Raw genomic sequence first — 22,259 nt, forward strand, 5'->3', positions numbered from 1 at the left:
CAAAGACTCTTGAGCACACAATTCAACGTGAGAGAAAATAAAACCCATTTTTACTGAATTGTTAATACTATAATTCATTAAGAACATTTTACAAAGCATTATATATAGACACAGCTTTATGGAACAACAATCACTGGTTAAAGTTTGATGCAGCGTTTCGACATGTTTCCCCCGTCGTCCTCAGACTTTAACCAGTGATTGTTGTTCCATAAAGCTGTGTCTATATATCGTACTCACAATTGCTAAATGCCATTCAAAGATTTTACAAAGCATTTGATTTTTTATTCACAACAATAAATTACAATGTTTCCATGATCTATATAACTTTAATAATAGGGTAAACTCGATGTTGACTGAAATCAAACTCAGGAGGGACCTGAAATAGCAAAAAAAAAGTAAGACAGACTTAGTGAAGCAGTTAAAAAGTTTCTGGTAACAATAAATTATTCCCATCTGACTACAGAACACTGCAGATGTCCTCATTACAGTTCTCTGAAGCTACAAACATCCATGTTAGATTATTTCTGACCTGGCCGTGAACAGAATATGTTTTTGAAAATAGACTGTGAAGTGAAAGTATTTAAGTAATTCTTGGTATTACATTGTCCTTAAGCATTTTCCGCAACATTCAACTAGCTTTGTTTCAAAACCATGTGAGGAAGCCAAAGAACTGAGTTCATGCACATTTGTGTTCAATTAGCAAGGTGACAATCAAGTATTGTTGGGAGTTTTGTGACTGGATCAAGTTACATATAAAACTATCGAAGTTGAACTGTGAAAACATTTTACATTTTAAAGTAATTTTACACAAAAACAATGATTGCTTACTGCTATCAAATATTCACACGGGGCCTGTAAAACTGACTATTTATTTTGTATGGCCTAACTAGTTGAAATTATTCAACAGTAATATAAAAAGTGTAGGTAGGGTGGGCTGTGTTATGCATGTACATAACAAGTGATCAAACATACCAGAGATTCTTTTTTATGTCCACCAACTAATAACTTCATAACCACAAAATTTGTTTTAGCTATTCTCATTAATGATTGTACCTAAAATAAAACAAAAATAACATATCTAAAATGATTCAAGTTGTGAAAAGGGCCAAATATGTTGTTTTTTAATCCATCCTTAATAAAATATAAAAAATAAATATAAATGTGAAAATAAAAATGTATTTACCTCTTCATTTGGTGAGGGAATACTCTCGAATAATGTCTTAGCTTGATGAAAACATTTACAAGATACATCATACATATCTATGGCTGTTGGTCCTGGTTCATAACGTCTCAAATCACTCATTTCCTTCAAACAAAATTATTACATTATTTGAGTACTGCAGTAAACCAAAAAGCAAGATAAAGTTTAAAACATTTTAAAAGCCTCACAAAAAAAGAAAGGAAAGCTCATTGAGTATGTAGATGTGTCAGATCAGTGTCCAAGAGAAAATTCAAAAGCACAAAGAGTGACAAAATCTAATTTCCATTTGATAATTTTGTTTCTTCCTTTTCTAATAATTTTCTCTCCATTATAATCTAACAAGTTTTAAACCATTCTAATGACATTGTTTTAAACCAATCAAAACGTGTAAAGTAGACCTGTTCCTTGATAACATGGACAAATCGTAGGAGAGCAGAAACTGAAGAGGCTGTAATATTGTTCTACTGCTGGTTTTGCTATCACACAATTCAAGATAAGTTTGCTTATAACAAGAAATTCTGCAACAGTTACAACTTACCTTATACTGACTATAATAAACAACAGGGGGTGTGATAACATTAACAAATGGACCAAATCTATGACTATATCTCACTTCTTCACAATCAAACTCAAATGATGGTACTGTTAGTTTATTATCTAATCTAAATCCTACCAAAGCCTGTCAAAATAAAATGGAGTAAAAAAAATGGTAACTGATCGTAACAATTGCATATTCATACAGTGATTGATGATATTTTATTTTGTAACCCCTAATCTATGAAGGTACTTTTCAAATTATGATGTTACAATTTAGGGTAACGGTTACCCGGTAACCAATCTGAATAAAATGATAGACACATGTGATTCTCATTTCTAATGTGCGACCAGCTTTTAAACGATTTGCAGGTTAAAATCATCTTAAGGATTTGGTGAAACTGACTCCTAGTTGTGGTATTTCAAAATTTCAAAAGAGCCTTGCAGGTGTAAATCCATTTCACTTTTTATGATTCAATTAATGTACATACCTTATAATAACCACCAAACATCTGTTGTTGTGCCTGGGCCAAGTTGATTTCTTTACTTAATGTTTTAGTTCTTTTCTTCTTTTTGTTCTTTTTATTACTTCTTCCTTTTTGTGAAGTATCTAAACACAAAAAATCAACCAAATTATGACCAAGTAAAAAATCATAAAATGTCCAAATGAACCATACTTCATAATTTTTGATTCAACAAAGAGTCAACAAACTTACACAGTGGATCATGATCAATCTTTGATAAACGAGAAATATGAAAATGCTTAAAAATCGTTTATATATTATAATAAGTAACATTTCAAGTTCTGTTTGTAATATATTTCTTTATATTTCTACAAAATAATTACATAGTTTTGACATTCACCAATCCAATATTTCAGTTACACCCCAAGCAATTCTAATCCTTTTCAATTAGTCAACAAAGTGTAGTTTCATATTTAATTGCCTTGCAAAAAATAGACTTAGAGCCATGATTTTTAAACAAAATGTGTATCAAGTCTACACCAAATATATATAAATATATATAAATATGAAAAAAATAAACATTTTATACCTGCTGCCATGTCATTCTCCAGTAAAAAATTATCAGCACGATGTAAAGTTGATACTAACCAGGCAAATAATAACTCATATAAATACCTACAAACATCAAACAAATATCAAAACTATTTGGATGGAGTAATCTTTGTCATTTCACTTTATTTACTTATAACTTTTAAATATTTCCGAACTTTTTCTCTCATAAAGTTCAGTTTTGACTCTTAGACTTTTTTCAGATTCCAAAATAGTACTTTTAGGTATATGAGCTCAGAAGGCACACTTATGAAAGACAGAGGAGTCATCATGTTTGGATACAAAATCCTCATCAGAATACATAGTCTTAGAAAATGACTTACATCAAATTAAGTCAGATTTCACTTACCAATAAACATAATGATATTCATAAGTAGCATATAACTCTAGTTCAAAGCCTGCCAGTGTATAATGTATCATAGCTTGTAAAGAATGATATAATACCCAAGTACCAAAACAAGCTAAATGATTTCTACTGGGTTCAGTTTTGACCAGAATTCCATGAAGCAGAGCATCTACTTTATCTGCCTAAAATAATCATAATCATATAAATTTGAATCATTTATGAAAAAATGTCAAAGAAAAAACTTATGCATATAATGTTAAAGTTATAGGAGATCACTTGGTAACAGCCTTTAGTATATGATGTATTCATACAGCCAGTAATGTGCCTGCTTGTGTTCAAATGGTTAACTAACAAAAGGATAATAACACAGTCTTCAAACTCCAATAGGCAAATATTGTCATAAACTATCCAAATGTTTTTATAAGAGTAACATACCTCTTCTTGTAAATTTGACAGCTCTTCTAATATATGGGCCCATTTATCTCTCTGTCTAGCTCTATTATGACCAGTTATTTCTAAGATATTACGTATAGGCCGTACACCTTGATTCAATAACGCATCAACATAATCTTTAGCTTGAGAATTGTTATATAGACTACACCTAGTAAAAAAATAAATATGCATAAAAACTATATTGTGCTTACTGCTTTTTTTTTTCATATACAGATTTTCAGTATTTCTGTGATATTTACCCCACATAACCAAATGAATGAAAATATGATTCAGAATGCCATGATTTATTGTTAAGTTAGATGACTTGGTGAACTAGTCATAACTAGCAATTATTTGACAACATCAAGTCTTTATGTAGGTGAATAACCTTATTTAAGTGTTAATATCAGTGAACAAATCTTTTACAAAGACATCATAAGATTCAGATTGAGTGAATTAAACCACAGAAAATAAATTTGAAGATTGCTAGCAAATCAAGTTTGATTTTACAGAACAAGATAATGAAACTTAAAATAGAAAACTTACTTAGTTGACAGAGCTGGCGGAGCTATAAAATTTCTTATTGTCTCTTTCATAAAATCTATAACTGTATGACTACCATAAATCCTTCTATTTTGAGGTAATACTGCTAACTAAAAAATTAACATCAATTCTTAATATCCTATTCTAGCAAATGATAAATTTGAATATTGAAAAAAAAATTGAATATTCAAATACTTAATTGTGGTATGTAATTCATTTAAGTCTGCTTATCTACTAAGAATATATTACAACTAATATAACTAAAAGCTTTTTCATTGTCAACCCCCTGACCTGCAACTACACCAGGAGAAAATCCAAAAATACTATCTCCACCTAAACCTAGACATATGATATGAGTATCTAACTAGTTGAACTCTCACCTCTTTTGAAAATTGACTACTGAAATGATAATGAGTTTACCTGTAAGACTGATCTAGCTAGAACACATGGTGAAGATTTACTGAATTCTATAAACATATCCTGTAATACAAAAAGCATGGATGATTAGACTCTTTTACCATAGTAAAAATTTGATTGAATAGAATGAACCATGAACATCAAGTTATAACACAAAGTGTGAAATATTTTCATTCTATTTGCAAAATAGCAGTAAAATTGTATCACACTAATGCTAAAGCAGGGATATAACTTATTTTTCTAAGAGGCAATTATGTTATGTCTTTCAATAGACTCAAACAATTACAATGTTTACAGTACACATCAAATATTCAATATATCAACTGAATATCTAAATTTTTCAAACACAATTTCTTTTTTGCTTTGATGTAGTTACAGCCCTGTAATGAAGCAATAATGTTATTAATATACTTACTATCAATGTATGTAATGAAATGACATCTGGTAATGATGTAACTATATTTAAATGCTGTATTAACTGTTTAATATAGACTATTGATTCATCACGATCTTTGATTACAGTGTAACGTGGAAATGTTGGTGGTAGTAAACGCTGGTTAATTAAAGGTTCAAATCCCATTATAGTTGGATAATCTAAAATGGAAACTACATACTTTTGCATCTGCCAATAATTAATGCTAATTATGCCCGAAATTTTTTTTATCAGGATTAACTGTATACACACGCATTTGAGGAAAGAAAAACATCAGAAATCAGTTATGACGCTCATAGTAGATGATACACTAAAAAGGAATGGCAAGTTGATGTATGGTCGCTGTTTACATTCAGACACATATAGTGTAGTTTTCCTTGAAATATATAGATGCTTATATCATTCAGCTTCATGTGGGTTTAAGAAAAGCATAATGCTCAATGCAATGTTGAAAAGTGGTTAAACAGCTTTACCATTTTTTGTTGCTTCTCGTTCAGATGGTTGTATACCATATTGAATGGTAGGTTGAATGGACTGGATTAGTTCATCTAGTTGACTCAATAACTTAATAACTTGTGGTATTCCTTCAATAACTACCTAAAAAATATGTCCATAAGGTTAAAGTTTATCACAGGAATACTTCTATCATTATAATTGGTAAGGTACTATTGCATATGTTATACTCTTCTCAATATGAATATGAGACCTTTTATCTTAATGTGAAGGCAAATATAAACCTCAAAACAGGCTTAAAATATTTTAGACTTTATTTTTAACTTTTTAATCTCAGGGAAACTAAAATATCTACTAATTTAAATCTCTTACCTTTTCTTTTGCTAGTAAAACTAAGAGTGAATAAAACAGTCTATAAAATTTTATTCTAGTATATAAAGCTAATGTTAAATTATGCTGAAATATATAATCAATAACATGATTAATATGGAATTTGTCTTTGCAATAGGTTTTAGATTAAGCCTCATCAAATTGATACAGATTTGAGAACAAATTATGTTTTGTGATTTTGTATGCATTAACCACATACATCCACTTCAGCATGCTGTTTGTAGTGCAAGAAACTTTCAATTTCTGATTAACATCAGTATATATGTGTGAATTTTGATACAAGCCTATGTCAACATACCTCTTTTTCAAGTGCTTCATTTCTTTCTTCACCAGGTTTAGTTCTTGTTGACTACAAAAAAAATGGAGGCAAATTATTTGAGATCTCACAAAGATGGATGTAATTCTTAATGAAAATCATACTGTATATCATACATTCTATAAGGAAGTTCATGGTTGCCTAAAATAACCATGTGTTGTATATTTTCTCAAAACACTAAAAAGCAAAACAATAAAAGAGAAGCAAAATTGTTAATGAGAATCAAACAGAAATACTCATTTTGAAAATAGAAACTTACTCTTAGAGTTTTATTGAGTTCTTCTTCTACTTCTTTCATCATTCCTAAACACCTAGTCTCTGTCAAATCAAACGCCATTTTGAATCCATAAGACATTGGTTGAAAATCTTCCTATAATGACAAAAATAGAACTTAACAAGGTGCATTTATCCAAGACTTAACAGAATATAAAAACAACATTGTCGATGCAAATGCTAAAATGACCAACTTACATGGAGATAGTATTTGTGTTCTTGCAACTAAATTATACATCTCAATGAAACAATATGTGAACAGCAACAAAAGAAATGGTAACATGTCTCATATAGAATTATTACAACACATTTCTATTCTTTAAATAAAACAATAATCTTGAATTGCTATTGTATCTCTAATAAATGAATTTGTCCTACCTCTTCAAATACACTTGCTATATTAATTCTCATCCTTATAATATCCACTATTTTTAACATACAGATACTGAATGCCTTTAATACCCTATCTTCTATAATATAAGGATTGTGTAGATAAAGGTTAGTAAATACTGTTTGAGCTAGGGAATGACCTTCTAACCATGTCACCTGAAATTTAAATTATATGACCATATTATGCATCTTACAATGTGTTGTTTTTAAATGTAAAATAATATTACTTATAAATATATCAAATTAACAATATGCTTCAGAGACTCTAGGAAAGTTAAGTAAGATTCACAAACGCAGCCATAGGGTGACATCAGGTGTTCTGCAACAAGCACTGCCTTGTGTTTATACTAGTGGGTTCAGTATCATTCAAATCTTTGTAATTCGACCCCAAAGCTTAAAGAATGACCAAGAATCTTGTTCAAGAATAGAAACATCCGCTAAATGATGTGTATAACGAATTATTGGTAAAATTACTAATGTTACTTGAGTGTATATTGCTTTCTTTTCTATCAGAATTATCATGAATATAAGGTTTTACAGGTTGATATATCAAGGTCAATTAATTCAAGAGCTATGATATATCAACACAGCCAAATCTATTGACTAAAAGTGTTGCATTGTCCAGCAATAAAATAAAGATACATACCAAACAGGCCATTGTAGAATCAATGATTCCTAACTTATCTTCACAACTCACATCTGTAATCTTCACCCTACCTGCCTGAAAACATAGTTCATTTCACTGAATGTCAATTGGCTTACAAAATACTACTAAATTAGAATGAATATCAGGGTAATTATTTTTTTGAACATTTCCATTATATCTTAAGAAGTTTAACATTCAATATATTTTAAAATTAACAATTTATAACAATATATTTCTGAAAAGGAAAACTTTCAGAAATGTACGTTAAATGAGTTAGTAGTAGACTCTGTCATTAATATCATACCTCTATTGATTGTTCAAATGTAAGAACTTTACGTTTTATTTGATTACACATCATACCAGCATCCATCTTGGAGTCCATCATTTCAATAGCTGACATTGCCTCAAATAGCCCAAACCTAAAACAAAATACTCTTACACAATTTGGAATATGGACCTAAATATTATAAGCTTACTTTACACTATCATCATTTTTAAACAATGCTCCCTTATTGGTAAACAGATGAGACTGTGGTTCACTTTATCCAAAAAGCTGTTTGAAGCAGTGAATTTAAGCCAAAGACAGTGTGTTCTCATACAGATATACTAATAACGAGTTTAGTGAGTGTGTGTTCATATCTACAAAACAAACCGTTAGCATTTTGATAGGCCAGTTTCATTAATATTTATCGTTTCAGGCCCAATGAATAGTTTCAAATTCTCTTGGGATGAAACAAATTAGTGCTTACGAAGAATCATGCAAAAGTTCACCAAGTTGCAGGTCAGAAGTGGCCAACATAAAATCGTCTGTAACATCTTTCCATACAGAACTTGATTTCAATGTTGATTGGCTATCCTTTATTGATGTTTCCATGGTGCTAGTATTTCATTTATATCTAATAATTTAAACTGTTCTGATTCTGAAAATATAGATAAATGTTTAGAAATTGAGCTGGGAAAAATAATTATCCAACTCTATTGCATTAAACTGTAACACTGATCATAGACTAATAACAGTCATGCAGAAATCAATGCTTATTAAACAGAAGAAAATGCTGAATTGACTCTGTAAAGATTATACAATAAGATTATATAGTACTGACATAGATTGCAAGGCAATATAAATTAAAGGTAATCTGGATCCAAAATATCAGTTGAGATGTTGTAATTAGTTAATACTTTTTATGGTAGTTAATTGTTAAACAAAAACCTCAAGGAAATCTATTATGGTTAAGTCGCAGTTAATTGGTAGATTTTTAAAGTCAAAGACTTTAGGTCTAACATCGTATTTATAGCTAAATACTGTCCAATCAAAATTGGCCCTAAAATCTTTCTAGAAAATCTCAGTCAATTAAATCAAATCATTTGTTATGATGCTTTTTTCGTAAACGTAAACAAATTGAAAGAAACATGTTATTAAATGTTTTAATATAGATGATAAAGAGTATTGGAATTGAAGCTGACAGAAAATTAAAAACTAAACTGAAATGTTGCCTTCATGGTCATATTTGGGGACATTTTTGGGTTGAAGTGCAAAACACTAATCCTTAAAATTTCTAAGATATGCTTTAACCATTGGCATAAAAGTCTCATTTTGATTTTTTTTTAATACAGTCATAGTATAGTGGAAGGAGAGTGGAACTGGAATTTGGAAAGACAGTGACTGAGTGATTAAGTGTGAATCAAAAGACAAATTAAGGGCATGGCTCAGTAATACAAATCTGATGACAACTACATTTGGTCATACTGACGGACATGAGAATCTGTATAAACACATTTGCGAGTAAAAACAATAATTACGATTTCAAAATAACACAACGGTAAAATAAAATCTGTTATTCATGGGCGCATCCCTGTTGAAGTACCGAGGGAGTTACTTAACTGCTTTCTCATTGGTCAAAATATATCAGTATTCGTAATCACGATTGACAAACGTAACCTAATTACTGTGATAGCGTAACCAACAATAGAATTATTTATTACATAATAAGTAAACTATACCGTTGATTCACATTCGAGTTTTTAAACTTATGAATTGATGTATGAAATTCCCAGTACCATATTTTTCGGAGGGGCCTTACCAAGGAAAGGAAATCTCGTGTCTTGCAAATCATAGTGCAGGCACCATTTTAGCAAGAGTAATCGCTTAAATTTCTTGTTATTTTGAAGAATCTTCTATATCGCGATTTTTAATGGATGCGGTATTTCACGCGTAGTAGTAACACATAGTCTATATATATGCATCATGTAATACATATGCCTATATAGGCTATAAATATTTCCTTCTATTTATTATATTATCACACATTGTGTAAAACGTTCCAGATATATAGGCCTGAAATACATTGTATACAGGACTATACATTCCATTTAAGAAGCTCTTCAGAAAAGATCAATTAGCTACTGAATTGTTGCGTAATGCCGGCGATATGGGACAACAAATTCGAAACTATAATATGCCTATAGCTATGTTTAATCAAAACAATTCACTTCTTAGGCCTATGTGAACATCACTTTCGATCAAAAGCGCGAGCTGTTATCAAAAAACCTTGAGAATAGCCTAAATGAAAGAATAGGCCAACGTCAACCACACTCGTGAGTTGATAACAAAACAGTGATAAAGGTGTTTCTGGGTCATTAAACCTGTGTGGACCAGGATTCTACATGTTCAGGTATATATAGATCAGATATACCATAATAATATGATGGTATAAAGTACTTGCAGTGTAGGCCTATTGTTTAAATATACCTGGATAACTAGTCTTGTTGACAAAATGTTTTCAACGCCAATCTTCTTAGTGTACCTGTTTATTAACTTATTAACCCAATGTGACAGTCGACATTTAAACAAGCATTTGGATATTGATGCAGTGCAGAGAGAAGTTAGATCATATTCAGATGTAGCCAACCAAATCATAGACTTTTCTTTAAATGGCAATGGGAAAGGTCAAAGTTATAACCGATTAGCAAATTTTACTGACAAATTTGGAAATAGAATCGCCGGGTCTCAAAATTTGGAAAATGCAATTGATTACATGCTCGTTGAAATGAGTAAAGACAAACTTGAGAATGTACACGGAGAAGTGGCTCAAGTTCCGCATTGGGTGAGAGGAGACGAATCAGCCGTGCTACTGCTACCGAGGAAGAAGAATCTTCCAATGCTTGGGCTAGGAAGTAGTATTGCTACACCCCCAGATGGTATTGAAGCAGATGTATTGGTAGTTAAGACATTTGACGAGTTAAACGAAAAAGCCAGTGAAGCCAAAGGGAAAATTGTAGTTTTTAATCAGGACTGGGTTAGTTATGGTGTATCAGTTGCATACCGATCATTGGGAGCCTCCAGAGCAGCTCAAAATGGTGCTGTAGCATCCTTGATACGAAGTGTTACACCATTGTCGATCAGTAGCCCCCACACAGGTTGGCAAGATTATCAATCAGGAGTTCCAAAGATACCCACAGCTTGCATCACTGTGGAAGACGCTGAAATGATGTGGAGAATGAGTCAACGAGGAGAGAAAATAAGGATTCGTTTGAAGATGGAGGCACAACTTTTGCCATCTGTTAATTCTAGAAACACAGTTGCAGAAATTAAGGGCAGCAAGTATCCAGATGAAGTGGTTTTAGTCAGTGGACATCTGGATAGTTGGGATGTTGGTCAAGGTGCCATGGATGATGGAGGCGGTGCTTTCATTTCCTGGCAAGCGTTGTCTATCATTCGTCAGCTGAACCTAAGACCAAAGAGAACAATGAGAGCAGTATTATGGACTGCAGAAGAGGAAGGCCTTGTAGGATCGAGAGAATATTATGAAGCTCACAAATCCGAAGCTGATAAATTTGACCTGGTACTTGAATCAGATGAGGGTGTATTTACTCCGGATGGGTTAACCTTTGGTGGAAGTAAACAGGCTGGACAAATAATGAAGCAGGTTCTTGAACTTTTAAAACCTATCAATGCCTCTAAGCTTTCAGAAAGTGGTGCTGGTGGTGACATTGGTTATTTCATGGATGTTGGAGTGCCAGGAGGAAATTTATTGAATGAAAACCAGCACTATTTTTATTTTCACCATACAAATGGGGACACAATGACAGTGCAGGACCCACATGTTATGGACATGTGCTCTGCTGTTTGGGCTGTCATTGCTTATACTGTAGCAGATTTGGAAGAAATGTTACCTAGAAATTCAACCACTCTAAAATTTGTACCTGTGGGATAGTTATTTTGTTGTGTATAATATTTATTGTGTTTTTATCATACTCGCTGTTCCTATATTTTTTAAACTGGTCTTTCAGACCAGACACTTGTTCAAAAATGCCCATCCAGGAATGGACCTACCATATATAGAATTCTGTTGCCCTCTCGGAATATGGTTGTATCTAAGGTCCTCGCCTAGCCAGTCAGTCTGCCAACAAACTTAATATACCAATATACCAGAGGCAGCGCCAGTGGGGGAGTGGGGGAGTGGGGGTCAGATGGGTTGGCGCATTTGTCCTGCGCAACAATAGCTAGGCCTTTCCTCCATTTCTATAATTTGCAAAGTATGATTTTGATGCGTTCCCGTTCACTAAATCAATTTATTGATCCTTCGTGGAATGCGCCCGCTTTTAAAATAGCTAGGTTCTCTCATCAGCTGATATTGGCTGCATGGCATCAATGTCTGAATTATAGTTATTTCAAGCATGTTGGGAGTTCCAGGAGAAAAATTTTTTCACTTTCATCATACAAATGGGAATACAATGACAACTCTGGACCAATATGTTATGTATGAATCGATTGCTACGAGGCCAACCAAACCAACCCGTAATCTGACTGAGAACGAATCTTGATGACGTCACGATGACGAAGGCAACTACTATACAAAGCGAATCAGTCTCGACTACATTGGCCGACATCATTGTGAACTCGCTTGATAATATTATCAAGTTAATAGTGAAGTAAAGAAGTTTAGACTTTAATTTTAAAAGGTGAGCATTTTCTTGTTTACAGATATGATTTGACACATATGTCAGTGTGCACATTGAATGCCTATCTGTAAAACTGCAGTAAAAGAATGTCTACACAGGCGAGGGTCGAGCCACCACCAGTCAGTAAAAGGTGTTGGAAACAATGCTACTCGCGACTGTGTGACCTAGATTTGATCCAATCTTAGTACAAGCGGAAACTGTTAATGAGTCAACCTATCGCCGAGCATGAAAACGTTGGATGTCACAGTCACATCATGATCATAAGATGCTTTTATAGAAAATATCAAGCTCAATTTATCTTGTATTAATTTAATAATAAAAAGTATCCAGACAGACAATTTCTCCACGACTCCATATTGAAAATTATCATGTACGTTCCACTGCGTGGGAAAGTAATTGGCTCCAGACCGCAAATAGATAGTCATTAAAACTTGGTTGCGTGCCTTGAACGATAAACTCATTCGGACTGTCATAATAATTGTGATGTTGAGTTAAAAATAAAGTCCTGATGCAACTGTTCTCTATTTCAAAGCCATGTTTGAAGGCATTTCATTTGGTAAAAAAATGAAGGATTTTAAGAATGAGTAATGGGCCTACTCTACTAACATCAAAATAATATAAGTTGAAACAAATTGATTACCCATGGTAGTATACATTAAATCATTATGAACATGTAATTTTCATGGTTAAGAAGTAGAAGGAGGGAGCTATGCTACTAAGCTTGTCTGTTATATTTTTTCAGAGAAAGAAGTAACAAATTTGAATGGCTTCATATGATATAAAAGCTGAGCCATCAGATAATTCTTATGAACCATCATCAGGTGATTCAAGAAACAGCTCTCCAGTACCAGTTCCTAAGAAAAAATACAGAAGTAGTTTAGCTATCCAGAAAGCAAAATCTGAAATTCGTGACGCGATGTCAAAAAATAAAAGTACACCTAAACTAAGTAATGTGGTGGATAGTTTGTTACAGAAAAATGAACAGCTTTTAGCTCAGAATGATGCAATTAATTACAAACCAAATTCAAGAGCTCCAAGAGGAACATTTGATTCAAGGAGGCTAGAGGGAGCTGGATTGGGTGAGACTACATTTCTAGTCTCCCAGCAGTCGCAAGCAAGAATCACTAAAACCCAGGATAGAAAAGAACAGGATTTGGTTTCTGGTAGATTATTGCGTCCACGTAGTCCAACCAGAAAGTCTGTTATAGCTGATCGAGACAAAACAGCATTAAATACTGCCGTCATGGAATCTGACTTAAATGATAAAGAAAGTGAAAAGCTCTTCCGTGTTAATAAACATGACATGATATCAGCTGTGTCCTGCAATGCAATGTTTTCATCAAAAGGGGGTAAAATAGCAGCAAACATAGACTTAACATATTATTGGTGTAATTTCTGTCCATATTCAACTACCAGTAAACATGCATTGATGTATCATTTACAAGATCATCGTTTTACCTGTAAATATTGTGACTATCAATCATATTCTAGAGCCTGTGTCATAAAACATTCAGCTAAAAGTCACGAAGAATTTACTTGTATGGCAACATCTTTAAAGTATTGTACAGTCCTAACAGATTATCTTCAAGTCAACAAACAACCAAAAGCAACAAGTGATGATAGAAAAAGGAAAGGAAATGATGATGAAGAGTCGTCTTCTAAAATCCAGAAATTAAATACTGATGATGAAGCTGATGATGACGACAGTCAATCAAGTTCCAATAGTAAATCTGATAAACCTGCAAATGATAATGATTATGAATTCTTCGACATGGAAGTAGAAGAGATTGAGGAGAATAATGATCATGGAACTGTTACAGAAGAGCCCCACATTCCTGAATCTATTCCAGTCAATCAATTACCCAAACTTTATCCGGGCACTATAACCAATCAAAGATCACAAGGATACAGCAATAGTACAAAATCAAATAATAAATCTACTAAAATACAATCTGACCAAGATTTACTTTATCAGCAATATGCTAACCCAAGTGCAGCAATGCAAATTTTACCAGATCTAGATGATGATAGTAGTTCTGGTAGAGTACAAACTGTATCATCACCAAGATCTACTAGACCAAAACCAGCACCTAAATTTGCTCAGCAGAAAGCAGTTCCAGCTAAACCAACTGTATCATCAAGTTTATATTGGAGCTGTGGTTATTGTAGTTTTAAAAGTGATAGTCAATGGAAGATAAAACATCATTCTGTGTCTAAACATCCTGGTAAACCACACCGCTATGTAGCATTAATTTTACCACCTGGTACAACTCATATTGAAAATGAAGAGGAAGAAGAAGAAGATAAAGATATTGAAGTTGAAGTTAATGATGAATCTGATGATTCCAACTCTAATCAGTCATCTGGTAAGTGCAGTACCGGTATATATGAAGAGGTTGTTTATACTTTTAAATTGATGTCAATGTGGCCAAAGTATCCTTTGTGAACTAAAGTTATAACAACTTGACCTTGTAAAATAGTTTTGTTTCATGTGATGCATCAAAGGCTTCTTTTTAACCTTGTAAGCTAGGCCTCATTAATATGAAGTAGAATTGCAAAACACTATTTATGTTATTCTTTTTTTTTGTAATTGAAAAGCCAAATCATTTCTTGAGTTTGAGAATAAAAACAAACCTCTTTTCATTTTCAGGTTCTGTTAATGGTAAACATTCCAAAAAGAAGAATAAATGGAAAGTTAATCTAAAATAATATGTGAAGAAAGTTTTTTTCTACTAAGAAATCATTTGTCGTCTTTTGAAATCAAACTTAGTGTGTCAAATTTTTTTATATATATATATACATTAGCAATGTATGGTTGTCTCTTGTCTTGTTATCTTTTCATTTTTGTCCCATTAGACTGGGGCTCAATGAACTGTTGTGTTTTGTTGAGATATGTTAAACATGGGCTAACTGAAATTTTGACCAGAACACTCAGTATTAGTCAGTTTTTGATTGTACTAAATGTAGGTCTATTCACTTGATTGTAAATGATCCAAGTTTTGATTGGTTAAAGATAAACCAAATCTGTTAGAATTTAGCTTAAATTGTTTATAATGAATCTCATCAAAAACTACAAATATGAAGTAAGTGTTGAAAAGTTTAATTCAGACTTATGTTTTTAATGTTTCTTTGATGAGAATGAGGCTTTCTTTTTTGACTGAAACCAAGTTTGCTGCTTTTTAACACTATACTTCAGTCAAAATTTGAATGCGAGACCATGTGTTTAGATCATACTAAGAATTATAACTAATTGTCAGATTTGAGGATTAAAAAAAGGAGTCTAAATGACCCCTTGATATATTATATTGCTATTCTTTTTGTACTATGGTCAACAACTAGGAATTTGATGAGAATATAGTGGATCAGACATCGTATAATCAGTGTTCAATTTGTTGTTAATATTAAACTTATTGAAGTATAACCTCTTTATTAAATCAAGGTTCTTTACATAGCATTTTGGCTTTTAAGACCTAGAAACTGTTACACATAGAAATTGAATGGAAAGTTTTTTTCACTTTGGAGATTTTGTGAGAAAAGAGCTTGTGGTAAAGAGACGGTTTAATATTTGGATGTGGTTTTAATCCAATGTTGACTTTTACAACTTATTTGGATAAATGCAAAAATTTTATATGGACCTTTATATGGTAATATTATATTATTTCATCCATTCATCTTGATTTAGTTATGAGAGAATCAAATGTTTTGATATATTGTCGTGTAAAATTTGTATTGATTACAAAAATAGAACTAATTTCATGTACATCTGTTATATTTTTATATTTATTCCTACAAGTGAGAATCATGGGCACCAATCCAATTTTCCTTATTGTGTTTTCTGAAATTCCTAAATTCTCAAAACCCAACATATTGAACTCTGATGATATTAAATATTTGCAGCTTGAAAATGCATAGCTTTAAAATCTGCACCTACAGGATTGTAAAGTGGTAAAAGGGACACTGATGACATGCTATTTGCAGTAATCCTATTTTCAGTCAGACATCTTGCAATTCCACTCAAAATAAGCATTTATCGGTGTAGCTAACTCAAAGGCCTTAAGATATTATTCGCAGCTATTGCAACATTTGTTTAGGCATTTCTATAACTACAGAAACTTCTGACAGATAATGCAATGGTAAGCTTATACATGCCTAAAAATATCTTCAGATTTGTCATCGTAATTCAGGAATTTATTCCAAAAAAAAATCAGATAAAGGTTTTCATTTTTTTTTTATTGGTAGCATTTAAGACAAGAATATCAACTTATCAGTGTATTTTCTGACAGGAAACAGTCTGCTTTAAAAAAAGGGGGATATACATTTTTACAAAAAGCATTCAAAGAAAGTTAAATTATTTATTTACACTTGATTCACAATCATTACTTTCTTTAATATCAGTCTCTTGTTTCTGCTTCATCTATTTTCAGTTTCTTGGGTAACTGAACCTCATCACTTTGTGAAGTGTCTATATCCTCAGTTGAACGTTTTCTAGTGATAATGGGTTCCTTATTAGGGTTTAGAACAATAATAATACAAGTCATATTGTCACAACCTGTACCATCACCAAATGTATTTGGTGCCAAACAATAGTCAAACAACTGAAACAGAAAAGAGAATAGACATTAATTATTTGCTCGAATATTCATGCATAAAGGTCACTGATTGGTTTTAGAAATACATTTATAAAAGTAGTGTATTAGCGAGAATAACACTGCCACATTGCCATGTGATTTTAGCAGAAGACAAATTTCATCATGCACATAAGATAAGATCTCATCCATACAAATATGCATTTTCAATTTGATGCAAATCAGATACAATGTCTTATGAAATTTCAATGGACAGCTAAAATACTACATCCTATTAAAATAACAGCAATATCTAGTATCGTCTGTTGATAAATAGATATAAGTCATACTGGTAGGATGTCTTATTATTATCTAAACCAATGAAAGACATTGAACATCAAAATTTGAACATTACACACCTCTTCACAAATCAGTGATGGTTTCTGTCTTTTTTCTTCATATTTTAATCTTTCTCTAACATAGTCAACAACTTCTTGACTAGACAAATAATTCCTAGAAAAACAAAACAAAATAAGGGCTAAAACACTTATGTACACTCAATTTTTAGAAAAATATATTTAAAGTTGCACACAACCCAAAAAAAAATATGAGAGTGATTCAGGAACATCTGGTATTTGTTGACATACCTTGTCAGATTGTGCGCAAAATACAAACATGACTAGCTTTTGAAATCATTCATTTTGGCTTCTCAGAAGTCAAAATGATATGAATATACGAACTGTTAAAATACTTACCATATACCGTCACAGGCAAGTACAATAAATTCATCATTGTCTTCTATATTAACTGTTTGTAAATCAGGACAAGCTGATATCATTTGCTCTTCTGCTGGTAAATCAGCATTTCTTTTATACCAATGATCTCCTACAAAGACAAAGCAAAAACAAATCGTAAGCTTTCGTTTAAGTACTTGGTAATTCCAATCAGGTCACAATACAATTTGTATCAGGAGAAAGCTATTAAACAATACGTAATGCGATGTGGGTTAAAATAAAGAAAAAAAATTGGTTTTTCACTACCGCTACTGTATTCTTCAATAGAATTATACAACTAGTAATTTATTGTCGATAGGCATTGATACTGGATTGGTACATTAAAGAGATTCTTTGTGCATGTAAATGACATTTAGTGTATGATTTACATTTTTATCGGGAATGCCTAGTATCATCAAGTGAAGATCATCACTAAAGGATACGATATGCATGTTGCATCACAATGTATCAATTCATTGATATAATGTGCCAAAACTAATTTCAATTTGTTAACAATTTTCATGTGCTGGTAGTACTGATATGACATAACTGTTCTGAGGTATCATACCTAAAGCTCTAGAGAGATTCAAACCACCATTAACACGACCATCAGCAGTTACTTTGCCACCAGCCTTTTCTATTCTATTCTTTTCTATTTCATCTTCTGGTTTATGATCAAACGATAACTCAACGCATTGACCATCCCTTGATAAGACACATCTTGAATCTCCAGCATTGGCTACTATTAATTGTTTACCTCTCATCAGTGCTAAACATGCAGTACAACCACTATCTGATCCAGGCTAAAATAAATATCAGAAATAAAAAATTATCTGTTTTCTACAGAGTAATTATTTTTGTACATAGCTTGTTTATTATTTGACCATAACTCCATTGATCAAAAATGATTTATAAAAATGCCAATCAAAATAAACCAAATAATGATTAAAACTCCTGGTTTAAGCCCTAATTTTGAAATAATCAGTACTCACCTCTTCATTAGTCATATCCATATAAGGATGATCACTATTCTCTTCTTCTTCACCTACTTCTTCCTCTTCCTCATCATCTTCTTCTTCATCATCTTCATCACTGGAAAGCATATAAGCATTATAAGCAAACTCAAGAAATCTATTCATTTTAAATATAACTGATTAGCCCTTCATATCCGCAAAAAAACTCAGTTCATCTAAAAAAAATTTACCATGTTACTACATCTTTCCTACCTATCCATATCTGCATATTCTTCATCTTCATCTTCACTATCCTCGTCATCATCGTCCCCAAATTCAATACTGACGACAGACTTCTTTTCTTTGGAACTACCACTGCCAGAACCTGATGGACCAGCATCTGATGATGAACCACTACCACCAGCAGAACTTGATCCCCCACCTAATGAGTTACCTGTCAAGCTGTTATCTACACTAGATGAACTGCCAGAGGAACTCGAGCCGAGCCCGGAAGAACTAGATCCTACAGCAGATGATGAGCCACCAGATGTTGACCCACTTGAACTCGAGCCAACATCACTATGACTGTTTGATGGACTGGTGGATGATTGTGGTAAATCCTTGGAGGATGTGATCCCAGAATCACTACTACTGCTACAAGATGAAACACCAGTTGTTGAGTATTTGCTAGAACTACTCCCTACAGATGATGAAGATATTGTTAATGATGATAAATCAGCTTCAGAGGTTTTACAGTTTGCCTGAAATAAATTTAAAAAATTTATATCTACTTTTAAAATACAGTGAAAAATAATGAAAATCTTTAAATAAAAAGCAAGGATAAGAGCACTCACACTGACTGAGCAAATAAACAGACATATAGTATCTAAACACATAAGAAATAAACAATGCATACAAACCTCTGAACTCTCTTTTGATGAACACTTCGAATCAGATTTGTTTGTGGTTGATTTCAGCTTGTCAGTGGTGGAACTTGGTTCACAGTCTTTTTCCTCCTTAATTTTAGAGTCATTTTCACTCTTACAACTCAAACTGTCTTGAATTTCCTTTTCTTTATTTAAGTTATTTTCATTGTCAGCATGGCCATTAGTGAGAAGCTTACTATCAAGCGATATGGCTATACTACTATTATTTGAATCACTACTAGACACACAATCGGAACTTCCTCCAACTTCAGTATTTGAAGATAATCCCTGTTTAGCACGGATCATAGGGGATGCAATATTTTCACTTTTTCGTAGATTTCTTGTTGGAAGTCCTGGTGGTAAATTGTCATATTTTGATAATAGTTCATCTAAGGGCATATTCGCTTCGGCTCTTAACATTTCAGCTTCACTACGTACACATGGTGTGGCAGATGCTAAAAATGATACAAAATCATTAGTAGCACATAAGTAGGTGTCAATGGCAAGATAGTTACTTTTGTCAAGGATCTTTTAAAGTACAGTCAAAGGATCTTTTAAAGCACAGTCTGTTGGACCAAACACAATGTGACACAATATTGAGAATAGGGTTATACAGCAATATCAAATGTATCATGGTATTTAAGAACATACATTTTAATGCATGTAAAATTTTTATGATAAAAAAGTATATAGGTAGTAAATAATGAAAGCTGTAATCTAATGTCAGTAATCAGATGACTATCACTCCAAAACAAACAAAAAAAAGTTAAAAAAAACTTACATTCATCTTCATCTCCACCATCATCATCACCAGCCAAAACTTTTAATTCTTTTATGACTTCTTCGTCAACTAATGTTGCATCGAATTTCAAAAATGCTGCCTTGAAACATTCTGCTAGATCTCCCTTTTCGTATTCAGAGAGGTTTTTGATAAATTTTGGTAGATATAATGCACAATATTGCGCAACTTCTGAACCTATTGAAACCAATAAATAATCAGTTTTAAACCAGGTTACATAATTTGAAAATGAGTCAAGGTAATTACAAATCAAAATATCATTATAAATAGTTACATTTACATAAAGAATGAAGTCACATCAATCTCGATAAGCATACATAGACAAATTTGATAGAAATATCTAGCTAAGAAGCTGATTTCAATTAAATCCTTAAAATTATGGACAGATTTGTGATGCATTCGCCTTATCAGGGATCCCAGTGAGGAACGAAAAAAATAGAGGAAATGGAAAATATCAGCTAAAGGTAAAGAGGGCCAAAGACTCATGTGAGGTATAGGGGGAGATTTAACCATTTTAAGATGCTTTGGCAGCCATTTCCTATACAGAAATCTTTTCATTCCTAAAACTAAATTTCAAAAGGTTTTATTTTAAAATAAAAAAAAATACCAACAGCCAGGAAAATAGAGGAATTCCTCTAAAAAGAGGCAGTCTGGGATCCTTGTCTTATGTACAGTAAGCTGGGCAGGGGGTGGATTGGATTTAAATCCATATAAGGTCAACAAAAAAATTCTATGTACCTCCATGACCATCATATACTGCAAAAAGTGATGTATCAGATGATTCATCAAAATCTGTCAAACAGTTATGAGCATCCTGAAATAAGATACATTATGTATTTAAGTGGTACTATAAATGACAAACAGAAATTCACAACTCTATTTCTGAGCTAGATCTATGTTAAAATCCAAATTTCATCAATATTACAACACTTCGACCAACTGGATATACAAATTAATATTATGTCAAAATATCAATATTCCCCTATACTGCTATAGTCTTAAGCTCAAATTTGAATTTTTATTTGCCATTTCAGTCAATAGCAAATTCATACTAAAATTTCAATTGTATGTAATGCCCCTTAAATTGTTGCATTCCCATAAAATATTATTTTCACTTGTAGGCATTTTGTTCAAAATCAAAGAAAATTTTAGAACTGATATTCATATAATTATACAAAAATCTATATGACAATGACTATGATGAGTGCAATGTGATTCTGTGGACTGGTCTAAACAGTGAGATCTAGACAATAACTGAATAAGTCAACCTGTTAAGAGTTGAACTCAATAAACCACCCAGCTTCAGAGAATAGGATCACTTATTAGACATTGAGGTTAATAAAACTATGACTAGATAGTCTCTACACAGATTATTAGTAAGCCTTTATCGTCTAAAATGAAATGAATTAAAAAATTGTCTCACTTCTTGAGTTATTCTCCATCCTTGCATCGATGAAGCCCCGTATGTCATGCCCTTGAAGGCTTTATCTTCTGACACTTTGTCGGTAACTGGTTGGGTCAAATAAGCACCCATATTTTATGAAGTTGTTTCTTTGAATATAATTATAATGTCATAATTTTAACAAATAAAAACACATTCCCCACGTGTGTTTTCCTTCGCGGGTGATCTTTTCTTGTCACGTGATATTTGAATTCTTCGGTAATACTCAGTGTGAAACGTTTTATTGGATAAATTAAGTGAGTGCGTTTCATTTAGAATTTTAAATAAAAATAATTTTATTGCATTTATTCCCCTTTATGTTACCAATACGAAAGAAAATGTTGATTTTATAAAAATTTATGACAAATAATTTTTTTTCAAATCTTAATGCTG

At 32.3% G+C, this 22,259-nt stretch overlaps 4 protein-coding genes across 4 annotated transcripts; 2 read left to right on the top strand and 2 right to left on the bottom strand.

Annotated features, from left to right (window-relative positions):
* Positions 1-267: 267 nt before the first annotated feature.
* On the bottom strand, positions 268-9,301 carry LOTGIDRAFT_202629 (hypothetical protein). The gene is made up of 20 exons (XM_009058967.1): positions 9,248-9,301; positions 8,197-8,367; positions 7,752-7,866; positions 7,448-7,522; positions 6,790-6,957; positions 6,398-6,508; positions 6,121-6,171; positions 5,805-5,888; positions 5,453-5,576; positions 4,962-5,140; positions 4,550-4,609; positions 4,133-4,239; positions 3,590-3,755; positions 3,158-3,336; positions 2,789-2,874; positions 2,227-2,345; positions 1,740-1,880; positions 1,184-1,306; positions 973-1,053; positions 268-376 (listed from the first exon to the last, which is right to left on the bottom strand). The coding sequence occupies exons 2-20, from the start codon at positions 8,319-8,321 to the stop codon at positions 317-319; spliced, it is 2,154 nt and encodes a 717-aa protein (XP_009057215.1). The 5' UTR covers positions 8,322-8,367; positions 9,248-9,301; the 3' UTR covers positions 268-316.
* A 440-nt stretch (positions 9,302-9,741) lies between these two features.
* Positions 9,742-11,701, top strand: LOTGIDRAFT_227502 (hypothetical protein). Its single transcript, XM_009058968.1, has one exon. It carries the CDS (start codon positions 10,222-10,224, stop codon positions 11,659-11,661), a length of 1,440 nt encoding a protein of 479 aa, XP_009057216.1. The 5' UTR covers positions 9,742-10,221; the 3' UTR covers positions 11,662-11,701.
* Positions 11,702-12,314: 613 nt separating this feature from the next.
* LOTGIDRAFT_239592 (hypothetical protein) lies at positions 12,315-16,168 on the top strand. The gene is made up of 3 exons (XM_009058969.1): positions 12,315-12,409; positions 13,152-14,775; positions 15,060-16,168. Exons 2-3 carry the CDS (start codon positions 13,173-13,175, stop codon positions 15,116-15,118), a joined length of 1,662 nt encoding a protein of 553 aa, XP_009057217.1. The 5' UTR covers positions 12,315-12,409; positions 13,152-13,172; the 3' UTR covers positions 15,119-16,168.
* A 1,174-nt stretch (positions 16,169-17,342) lies between these two features.
* Positions 17,343-21,959, bottom strand: LOTGIDRAFT_180731 (hypothetical protein; the record flags this gene model as incomplete). Its single annotated transcript, XM_009058970.1, has 6 exons — positions 17,343-17,487; positions 17,730-17,859; positions 18,316-18,516; positions 20,408-20,602; positions 21,164-21,239; positions 21,849-21,959. The coding sequence occupies 6 exons, from the start codon at positions 21,957-21,959 to the stop codon at positions 17,343-17,345; spliced, it is 858 nt and encodes a 285-aa protein (XP_009057218.1).
* Between the last annotated feature and the right edge of the window lie 300 nt (positions 21,960-22,259).

Source organism: Lottia gigantea, assembly GCF_000327385.1.
Source record: "Lottia gigantea unplaced genomic scaffold LOTGIsca_367, whole genome shotgun sequence".
Lineage (NCBI taxonomy): Eukaryota > Metazoa > Mollusca > Gastropoda > Lottiidae > Lottia > Lottia gigantea.

Excerpts from the sequence above, each read along its gene's own strand:
- LOTGIDRAFT_202629 (XM_009058967.1), bottom strand. The coding sequence starts at position 8,321 with ATGGAAACATCAATAAAGGATAGCCAATCAACATTGAAATCAAGTTCT. Across the intron at positions 5,577-5,804 it reads TTTTACTAGCAAAAGAAAAG|GTAGTTATTGAAGGAATACC; the intron begins GTAAGAGATTTA and ends CATATTTTTTAG. Across the intron at positions 2,346-2,788 it reads GGAGAATGACATGGCAGCAG|ATACTTCACAAAAAGGAAGA; the intron begins GTATAAAATGTT and ends TTTTGTGTTTAG.
- LOTGIDRAFT_227502 (XM_009058968.1), top strand. The coding sequence starts at position 10,222 with ATGTTTTCAACGCCAATCTTCTTAGTGTACCTGTTTATTAACTTATTA.
- LOTGIDRAFT_239592 (XM_009058969.1), top strand. The coding sequence starts at position 13,173 with ATGGCTTCATATGATATAAAAGCTGAGCCATCAGATAATTCTTATGAA. Across the intron at positions 14,776-15,059 it reads CAACTCTAATCAGTCATCTG|GTTCTGTTAATGGTAAACAT; the intron begins GTAAGTGCAGTA and ends TTTCATTTTCAG.